The 10,897-nt window shown below is 33.3% G+C and overlaps 1 protein-coding gene across 2 annotated transcripts in view; it reads left to right on the plus strand.

Moving 5' to 3' along the window:
• Positions 1 to 2,060, plus strand: part of LOC102824170 (cysteine-rich hydrophobic domain 1 protein-like) — a 199,250-nt gene extending 197,190 nt beyond the window's left edge. For both annotated transcript variants that reach the window (XM_006873411.1, XM_006873412.1), the window contains 2 exons: positions 31 to 90; positions 2,010 to 2,060. In XM_006873411.1, the coding sequence (XP_006873473.1) occupies positions 31 to 90; positions 2,010 to 2,060 (111 nt within the window). The remainder of the gene's footprint in view (positions 1 to 30; positions 91 to 2,009) is intronic.
• Positions 2,061 to 10,897: the final 8,837 nt, after the last annotated feature.

A 10,897-nucleotide genomic window follows, 5' to 3' on the forward strand; every position in this document is an offset into this window, starting at 1 on the left:
GAAAATACTTAATAAATTTTATTTTCTTAGCTTGCTTTGCACTGGAAGTTGACTAAAAGGAAATGTGAAACTAGCAGTATGATGGAGTATGTAAGTATGCAGCTGTTTTTCATTATATTATTTAGATTCCATCATAATAGTGCCATTTTTTACTTCTTATCATTCCAAGATTTTCTTTCTACCTTTTTTCTCTTTGGCCTATTGGAACTTTTTTCCCCTAAATATTTTATTGTGAATTGCGTGCAGGTTTACAGAGATTTTCATCTTTAAATTTGTAATAAACAAAATATCTTGAAAGTTCGAAATGTTTTGTTGTTGTTGTTGTTAAGTACCATTGATTTGGTTCCAATCCATATAGTCACTGTATACAGTTTCTAAGAAGTAGCTGGTTAACTTGAACAGCCGACCTTGTGGTTCAAACTGACTTTGCAGTATAGCACATTAGCCTACAGCGCCACACCATGACTCTTAGCAGTGCTTCAGAGCTTAGAAAAGTTTATAGTCTCCTTTTAGCACAGGTTCAAACCTTAGCACATGGTGATGGGAGTAAACACTTTTGAACAGAATATTTCAAAATATAATCTTGTAAAAAATTTACAAAAAATATTTGACTTTTAATGTCTGAATTAATTTTACACTTCTGCCTATTTATATTCTTTCTGACCTTTAACTTTGCGTGAAGAAACTATAGGTTGTATATTTTTTACTGAAGGCTTTGTGATCTTTGTCATAAAGCATAGATTCACATTTAAATGTGATCAATTCAGCATAATTAGCATTCAAAAGAGTGTTAAATCCACCCAAGTTGCTGACATGTAATATATGTTTAAAAAAAAAACATTCTATTTGCATCTGGTAATAAAAATAATCTCTCTCTCTCTTCAATAATTTTAGAAATAAAAGTACAAATGACCACCAATTTAAAATTCACTATAAATAAAACAGTCCAAAATGTCTTGAGTTTTTAATCTTATTTCTACAAACATCTCTCATTAAAATGTTCTTATCAGTCCATTTGGACACTATTATTTTCACTAATAACTCATAAAAATTAGTTATAATCAACCAGTTTCAGCTGTTGCTTTAATTGAAAAACGTGTAGATATGATATAGATAAAAGTATATTTTCTTAACTGTATGTTGTTGTTTCTGTTATCTGTATTTGTTGAGTTGTTGTGAAATGCCATCGTGTCAGTTCCGATCCATAGAGACCCTGTATAGGGTTTCCGAGGAACAGTTGGTGAGCTTGAACTGCCGACCTTGCATTTCAAATGGCTTTGCAGTCTGGTGAATTAGCCCACAGTGCCACACACACTTTTAATCCCTTTCCTAAAAATAAGGAGGGCATGATAATGTATTAAGGAGCTCTGGTAGCGTAGTGGTTACAAGTCGGAATGCTAATCTCATGGTCAGCAGTTCGAAACTACCAGTGGCATCGCGGGAGAAAGATGAGGCTTTCTTCTGCAGTAAAGATTTACTGTCTTGGATACCCTGTACATGGTCGCTATGAGTTGGAGCCAACTCCATGGCACATAATGACGATGAACAATAATGCAATAGTGTTTACTTTTATGAACTTAAGAAAAATACTTTATTGTACAACAGTCAATGGTAACTATTAGCTATAATAAGTGGTTGGGGAATGCAGTGGTTCCATATTATAAATACTGAACTGGGAACCACAAGGTCAACAGTTTGAGCCTACCAGCCACTCTGTGAGAGAGAAATGAGGATTTCTGCTCCCATAAAGATTATGAGCCGGAACTGACTCTATGGCACTTAATAACATCATAGTAAGTGGTTATACTTGCCAATTTAATTTCATTTCCAACCTAAAAATAGTTTGTGGTAAATTCTTCGTATAATTTTATTTCATGCATTTCCTTTACTTTATTGCACAGAATCAAAATGTAGTATTGCAAGAAATGATTATAGACTTTCTAAGTTACATATGAATTGTATTAAATGAAAATTACTTCTTCAATATATTGTTTGTTTTTATTTTTCAGGTAATACTAATAGAATTCGTACCAAAATATCCCATATTTCGACCTGACTGAGGAATTTTATTCAGTCATTTCTGTGTTGCCTGTCATTTCCTACCCTTAGTGCCTTGTAGATGATTTTGGAATGAAGATGGTCTCCTTTCGCTCTGTTCAAATTATTCTTTGTAATGATAGAATATTCTCCTTGCTCTTTTATTTGTGTTGGTTCAAGAAGAAAATTTGCACATCTTTTTTATGTTAAATGAGGTTTGTGTTTTGTACTCTTAATTTTTAAATAAACATACACAAAAACATACACACATACGGTGGGGCTTCAAGAAGTTCATGGATAATTGGAATTAAAAAATAAAGGAATTTTTCCACAAACTTTTTGAAACATCCTAATGTGTGTATGTGTGGGGATATATAATAGTTGCCACTAAACATAAAACATCAGTGCTGATGTTTAAAAGTAAACTTGTTCTAGCATGCTGCTTTATAATTTTCATACTATCTCTAATTATGCATTATTTCCCTAAGCTAATTATGCTTTGTAATCCCTTACTGTATACATTTAGATAAGCTTTTGGTAGTTTTTAGAAATGCTTTTGCTGTAATCTACTTTTAAAGAACATTCAAATAATAGCACTTTGCTAAATTAACACTCATGTTAATGGATAAAGTATTTAATTCCCTAAAGAATTGTAAATATTGTCTCTTTGCATAATGTAAAATATGGTATGCCATGGTTTACATAATGTAATATTACTTTTAATGTATTACTAACAATTCTGCATACATTTTAATATGAATGAAGTTTTAAGCATCCTTTTGAATGTATAGACTATTGACATGCCATTTTATGGCAAAGCCATAATAAGTATGTTTAAAAATGTCAGGAATATAATGCAGGATTGTCCTTTGTAATAATTAGATTAAAATTGAAATTGATAGTCTACATTGCATCTGAAACCAAGAACCTTATTGTTTTTGTTTTCTTCATTTAATTCAATAATCCTCATTTTGTCCCCTATTCCTACCTCCAAAAGAACTTCTTTGGCATCTGGCATTTTTCACACTTGCACCATTCTGCATTTATTTTGCCTTATGTATCCTTTTCTTCACTTGAAAATATACACACTTATGCCCTTTAAGTAGTATATTGAGATTTTAGATGTCCCAGGAGGTGCCTGTTGTTGCTGTTAAGTGCCAGTCGAGTCAGTTTTGACTCATAGCAACCCTGTATAGGGTTTCTGAGGAGTGGCTTAGTAGCTCAGGTGAGTTTGAAATGCTGACATCCCAGTGATTATCCTTCAGTGCTGCATTAGGACTCCAGGAGGTTCCTTTGTTGTTGTTGTTAAGTGCCCTAGAATTAGGTTACGACCCATAGCAACTCAGCATAGGAATTCCTAGGAGCAGTTGGTGAGCTTGAACCACCCTCCTTGAGGTTCAAGTGGACTTTGCAGTCCAGCGCATTAATCAACAATGTCACACCAGGACTCCCAAGAGGTTCCTAGACCCCCATTAAATCCACTGCTAACCCCATTCTGGAATTCTGATGTTCTATTTTGGAAAATGGAGCTAAATGAAAAGGTGTACCTAAGAAGATATGTGATTTATTTATAATTGACAAAATATTCTAAATTCTTTTTTGTGTATCTTTCTAAAATATTTGGATATTATTAAGGAAAGAGGAAAGACAAGTGTTTAGACCAAAATATTTTTACTTTATACATTCACCACACATTTTCAAATTTGTTGGTATGTGGGTACTTCACAGTTAAAATTAGTGAGAGCACTATCCTCTTTTTCTTCCAGAATTTGAATTTTCAATGTAATTAAATTTTTTATCACATTAATTCACAAGCAAATACTTGTATATGCCTGTATGTAAGCAGTATTAAGCTCTGGTGGTGCAGTAGGTTAAGCTTTTTCTGCTAACTGAAAGGTCAGTGTTTCAAATCCACTAGATGATCACCAAAAGATTTACAGTCTTGGAAGCCCTATGGAGCACTTCTACTCTGTCCTATAGGGTCTCTATGAGTCAGAATCAACTCAATGGTAGTGGGTTTTGGTGTTGGTAGGCATTATTTGTAAATCGTAGAGCTAAAGATAAATTCAGAGTATCTGAGACTGAATGATATTTTATTATTTTTTATTTTTGTTCGTAAACTTGTGAAGAAAACAATCATATTTTCACACAAAGTTATTTTTTTTGTGTTTTTTCTTTGGTGATTTGGGTGAAAGTTTACAGAGAAAATTAGTTTTATGTTTAACAGCTTATACGCATTCTGGTTTGTAAATTAATTGTAATTCCTTCGGTGTGACACCACTCTTCCCACTTGCTCCATTGGTTCCCCGTTTCCATTTGTCCTTTCTTACCCCTTCCTGCTTTCTGAACTTGGTTTTTGGGTAAATATTGACCTTTTGGTCTTTTATGGTTGATTATTATGAGGAGTACATTCCACACAAGTGTTATTGTTCATTTTAAGGACCTAGCTGTTGTTTAGCTGCAAGATGATCTCCAATGGTGACTTCTGTTCCAAGTTTGAAAAATATCTAAGGACCGCAATCTCAGAAATTCCACCAGTCTCTATCAAACTAGTACGTTTTGTCTTTTTTATGATTTTGAATTTTGTTCTACATTTTTTCAACTTTTCTGTCCAGGACCTTATGTGGTCCTGATCAGAACAGTAGGTAGCGATAACGAGGAACTATCTAATTCTTCTAATCTCAGGGTAGTGGAGGCTGTGGTTCAATGATCCATTAATCTTTTGGACTAATTGTTTCCTGAGACTTTGATTTTCTTCACTCTTCTTTCCTCCAGATGGGGAGAGACCAACAGTTCCATCTTAGACGGCCACTCACTAGCTTTTAAGACCCCAGTCACTATTCAAAGCAAAAGGGTGGAGAAGGTTGTCTTTGTGAACTTTGTTATGCCAATTGACTCATCTGCCCTCTGAGAATGTGGTCCCTCAAGATATTTGGTAATAGCTAAGAAGTTTATATGACTTTGTTTCCTGTTTATTCTAATATATTCATGGATATATTTATAGCACATAAAAATATTTATGTAGAAATAACCTCTGCCAAACCTGTTGTTGGTATAGTCCCATTCACCTACCCATAGCTGTTCAGCTTTCATGTATGCCTATGTACAAGGATGCTTCTATAAGTTCATGGAAAAATGGAATTAAAAGATAATGGATTTTTTCCATGAACTTTTTGAAGCCCCCTTGTATCTATTCATAGATTATTGCTATTATTGATACTGTAGAAGTGTTTCTTAAGCCACTTTAAAAATGTATGTCTAAATTGGAAACGGCCATCTTTGACCAGTAAAGAAAGAGGGAGAAAAGAAACACTATGTGATTATAATTGTTTGCAAAAAGCTTTTCCACCTTTTTCTGTACAATGCCATTTTCCCTATGCTACCCAGACACCCAGAATCTGAATTAATATATTATGTATAACTGCAAATATCATGTGTCTACCTACTGTAGAATTGAAGGTGTATTTTTATAGATAAGGTGGAATCCATTAAAAATGTTTCACAACTAAGATCAGGAAAAACTTGTATCTGTAGTTTATGTCACAGTTGATCACTTCAGATCAGTACTTCAAAATGGCATTTAATTATCAAAATTGATTTTTAGCATAGTACAGAATTTCTGATGATCACTGATAGAAAAATTGCTTTTACATATCAACCCTTAAAATCTCTCTTTTTTTCTGTTACTTAGTATTTGGTTATATGTTAGTCATAGTAACTTTCATAATTGGTTTTTGATTAAAGAACAACATGAAGTAATGAATTGTTTCATTAAATAAGTATTAAGACAGGAATAAAATGCATCTGAAGGTGACAGTATAATTCAAGTAGTAGTAGTATTTGTCATACAAACCGTTTGACAACATATGTATAAAGAGAGAAAAAAACAAATCGTGAATAAAATAGAAGTACTCTAACACTTTCTAGCTTCACCTTTATAGTGGCGGTTTGGGCTCCAGCCAATAAGAACTCAGATTCCTGATAAGTGCCACTTCATCTTTATTCCTGTCTACACTTTACTTCTCATTTATAATTGATGTTCTAACACTTCTCATTTGACCCAAGATTCTTGAGTAATATATTGGCGTAACTGATAGTTATTTAGTTTGTTTTGTCAAGAAGGGCCATAGCATGTGCAGTACTAATAACAAGTATACTCAAACCATTTACAGATTTATTAACTTCATCCTGGACACGTCCTCTAATATTTATTCCCTTTGGGGTCCCTGGGTAGCACTAACAGTTAAGCATTCATCTGTCGACTGAAAGGTTGGAAATTAAACTCCACCCATAGATGCCTCTAAAGAAACCCCTTGAAATCTACTTGCAAAAGATCACTATGGAGCACAGTTCTACTATGATACACATGAAGCCACCATATGTTGGAATTGACTCTATGGCAACTGTTTTGGGTTTTGTTTCCCCTCTATGTTAACTTAAGAAAGAGATCATTATAGTCAAACTTTAGAAATAGATGGAAAAGTGCCTTGCTTTTTTTGAACAAAGATAACATTATGCGTGAAAGCTGAGTGAATGAATTATTGTATCATTAGATCAAAAATCATCCTTTTCTTGTAGGTAAAAGAATATTTACTAGCACACTGTAGTTCATATATTTTTATTGAAGTCTCTTTCCTTTATCATGTGATTTCCTAATCATGTGATATATTTAGCAGTTGGTTGCTAACTGAAAGCTCTGTAGTTTGAACCCACCCAGAGAGGCTCATCAGGAGAAAAAAACCTGATAATCTGCTCCCATGAATATTACAGCCTAGAAAACCCTATGGGACAGTTCTACTCTGTCACATAGTGTCACTCTGACGGCACTACTTGACGGCACCTAACTCAGTCAGTCACATAAACTAGTATATGTTTAGTGCTAATAAATAAATAATTTAGTATGATTCTGAAGAACAATGGTGTTTGAAGCCTTATTAAGACTTAAGTATTACATAGGATCCCTGGTAGCATAGTGGGTTACAAGTTGGGCTGCAAGTCACAAGGTTAGCAGTTCGAATCTACCAACCACTCCACAGGAGAAAGATGAAGCTTTCTGCTCCCATAAAAATGTATAGCCTGGGAAACCCTATACAGGATCCCTATGAGTGGGAACTGACTCCACAGCCGTCACCAAATATTGCACATACATAAAAGGATGTTTCAAAAAGTTCATGAAAATTGGAATTAAATGATAATGGAAGTTTCTCATGAACTTTTTGAAGCCCACTCATACTTTCAGCAGTTAACCTGAGTTAATATTTAATACTCTACTATTTTTAATAAGTTCATTTTTTTAATAAAATTCAGTGACATATGTAAGACTTTAAACAAATAGGGTTTTCTCAAATGTATGAGACCTTTAAAAAACTCATTAGCATTTTAATTTTTGAAGAATAAACTGCCATTTAAAACAAATAAAACTTAACTTAAACATGAATTCCTAAAACATGATTTCATTTATTATTTGATATAAAGGATGGAGAAATTGTGCAACCTGATTAACTGTAGCAGTTTCAGATAATTGAAATACTTTTTGTTAATTTGATTATAAAATGCTCAAATTCAACCCACCAGCCGTTCTTTGGAAACCCTGTACAGGGTCTCTATGAGTCAGAAGCAACTTGACAGCACATAATAACAACAGCTTGCCTATACTTTAAAAAAGAAAACTCTTTTCTAATAGCTGTCAAATTGTTCGGCCTCCTTTAAATAATGAACTGTTGGGAATTTTTACACAGAAAAAAGAGTAGGTTTTTGCTAATACCTGTTTGTGTATTACACGTCTAAAATTGACTGAAGAATGCACACACATATACCATTAATCTTTTATCCCAAAGTATCCTTTCCTAGTTCTTTTCACTTTGATGATGGCATCCTGAGACTATAGTCTATTTTCTGTAAACTATGTCAAATTCATACTATATGAGGAAATCAATCTAATATTGTATCCAGGCATCACTTATTTATATTCTCAGTATCTTCATCTGTAAAATTATGGGGTTGAACATTGACCTTGAAAAAAATTACAGATCACCTAACGTTCTATGATTCTAAGAATCCTTAGGATTCTGAAAAACATCAGAATGATTATTCTGAAATCTATTACCTTGGTGGAAACACAGTGCCTTGCACTCAGTAAAAACAAAGTTCATTATTTGCCAACTGACTACTAATTGATGTGTATCACACAGACTCAAATAACCTGATGTCTCCTAGGCCTCAGCCTCTCCATGGTGATACGAATGAATGTAGTTTCCTTAGGATATGAGGACTAAAGGTTGTGGAGTTTTCCTTTGTAGAATTTGATTGTGCATTTACAAACTGGTATCCTGACAAGAGTTATAGCTGTGACAACAGTGAAGCTATGGGAAGACCCACTTTGATAAGAACTTTGTAGCCTATCCAGCATTTGCTTCAGTGTGTTATCAAGTTCCAGACCCTTAAAAAGATCTATTGGAAAAAGCCAATAAGTAGGTGGAAAAGACAGTGGTATGGCATTCAAACTCAAGTCATTTCTGGTTTAATTGTTAACTCTGCTGCTTGATTCCTCTGTACCTCATGTCTTTATCATTGAAGTGGGGCTAATCTGGACCTACCTCACAGGGGAATTGATTTTTTTTTTTTCATATATTAGTGTGCTTTTGAAGTAAACTGAAAGATATACTGGATAGCTTAATGATGTAATTTCTAAATGTTATTGTTTAGTACCATTGAGTCAGTACCAACCCATAGCAACCTTGTATAGGGTTTCCAAGAAGTGGCTGGTGAGCTTGAACTGCCAACCTTGTGGTTCAAGCAACTTGGCAATCCAGCGCATTAGCCAACAGCGCCACACCAGGGCTCCGAATTTCTAAATAAATTCCTTTAAATCCATGTCATTTTTTCTAAGTTAAACCCTACAGAATGAGTACTATAGTTCATTTAGTTTTTAGTCGCAAATTTTATTATTAATCCTATATATGTTAAACATGGATAATTGTGTTATGTTAATACTTGATTTAGGGAGAAGAAATAGATGGTTCTCAATTGGGGGCAGATGAAGATAGCAGTGGGAACTTCCTGAACCTTTTGCAGTATTTCAAAATTGTACTGGAAATCATTCATTTACATATAATATTCCTGCCTCACAACTAAAACATTGAATTTCTTGGCATTTTGCGTATATGTATATTTTTCAGTTTTATATATTAACATTGGTTAACATGTACTGATCAGAAGCTGTGACTGACAGTTATGCCTTTGATTAATAATAATAAAAAAGAAGTGAAAAAGCTTACTATTACATGTAGTTTATAACTAAAATACTTAAAAACTTGGAAGGGATAAAAGTGAAAATCTTTGGAACCGTTGTTATAAAAGCTCTAAGATTATTTGACTCTCTCCACAGATTGCTTACTTTGTCCATGAATAATGAAATGCTGTATTGTGTGTATGTGTATTCTGTGTTTTGCCTACCTTGGGCTATGTAACTTCAGGTTAGAATTTGTTTCTGTGTTTTTATTGTTGATGTAACTGAGTAATTTATTTGGATATATATGTGTAAATACATATAGGATTTCAAATATGGAAAATGTTAGTTTGTGTTCTAGCATTGGACTAAATGTCAATTTCTGTGTGTTATAGTAATTCTGTGTATAAATTCAACTTGATTCATTAAGGCAAGAATTTCTCAAATGTCATCTTTAGTCTTGCTTACCTTGTTTGGTTGTTTTATCTTGGATTAATTTTCTATTTAGTAAACAAATAAATAGTGTTTAAAATTGCTTTTAATTCTATACTTATAAACAAGTTACAAAAGTATGAAATGATGTAATCTACAAACTACTACCCTTGGAATAACCACAGAAAAATATGAGTCTTGGCTGGAAGAACAGGTAATCCAGAGATAGAAAGTGGGCATTCATCTTGGGTTGAAGAGCCTAAGATATCTGGTTTTTGTTGACAGAGGATTCTTGTTGGAACAGCTTAACTGGAAAAGAACAATAATGGACATGTCTATCCAACCCAAGAACTTTCATGCATCTTGTATTGTTACATAGTCTGTGAAATAAACTATTTTTTTCCCCTTGAGTAATGAAGTGATTCCCCTGAAAGAACTCAACCTATATACAGCTGTGCCAAAATGAAGAATACCTGCCTCTGAAACATTCACTGCTGCTTCTATTGTTGTTCACTTGTCAGATATAAAATTTTATTATCTCAGGATACAAAATTAAAATAAAGTACAAATCAATGTCTGGGTTCTTTGGTACATTTTTTTTCCTGCCTTCTGTATTCTTTTTTCGTAATAAGGTAAATACTTGAGATTTCCTTTAAAAATATATTTTTTTTCACATTGCTACTTCACAAATTTGCTAGTGTTATTCCTGACCATGTAAGCAATTCATGCTATATATTGTCTTGAGGGGACTTCGTTGCACTCAGTGTTTGACATTTGACTAAGTAGAAAATTGATTCCAAACCACTTTGCATTCAACTCTGTATGCCAATATGAGAAATATAGAATCAAAAATAAAGTTCAAGTAACCAAAGAGAGTTCTGCCTGACAAAGCATACTTTTTTAGTACAAGAATTTATTAAAAGTTAAAACTACTGGATAAGTTTTGACTCTCTGTCAGAATATTGTGCAACAAATTGAAATACTGACATCTTATAATTGAGTTACTGCTCAAGGTGATTAAGCATGAAAGCTCAAGTTGATTAAGCATGCAATAAAATTAAGCTTTAAATGTATTTTGAAATTTTGGAAATTAAAAAACAAACAAACGACATCATAACAAGAAAAACTGTTTCTTGTTTTCCGGTATCTTTAGTAACTATTAAATATTTCAAAAAGACTTTAAATCTCAAAAGTATTAAG

This window comes from Chrysochloris asiatica, unplaced genomic scaffold, assembly GCF_000296735.1.
Source record: "Chrysochloris asiatica unplaced genomic scaffold, ChrAsi1.0 scaffold00239, whole genome shotgun sequence".
NCBI classification, from domain to species: domain Eukaryota; kingdom Metazoa; phylum Chordata; class Mammalia; order Afrosoricida; family Chrysochloridae; genus Chrysochloris; species Chrysochloris asiatica.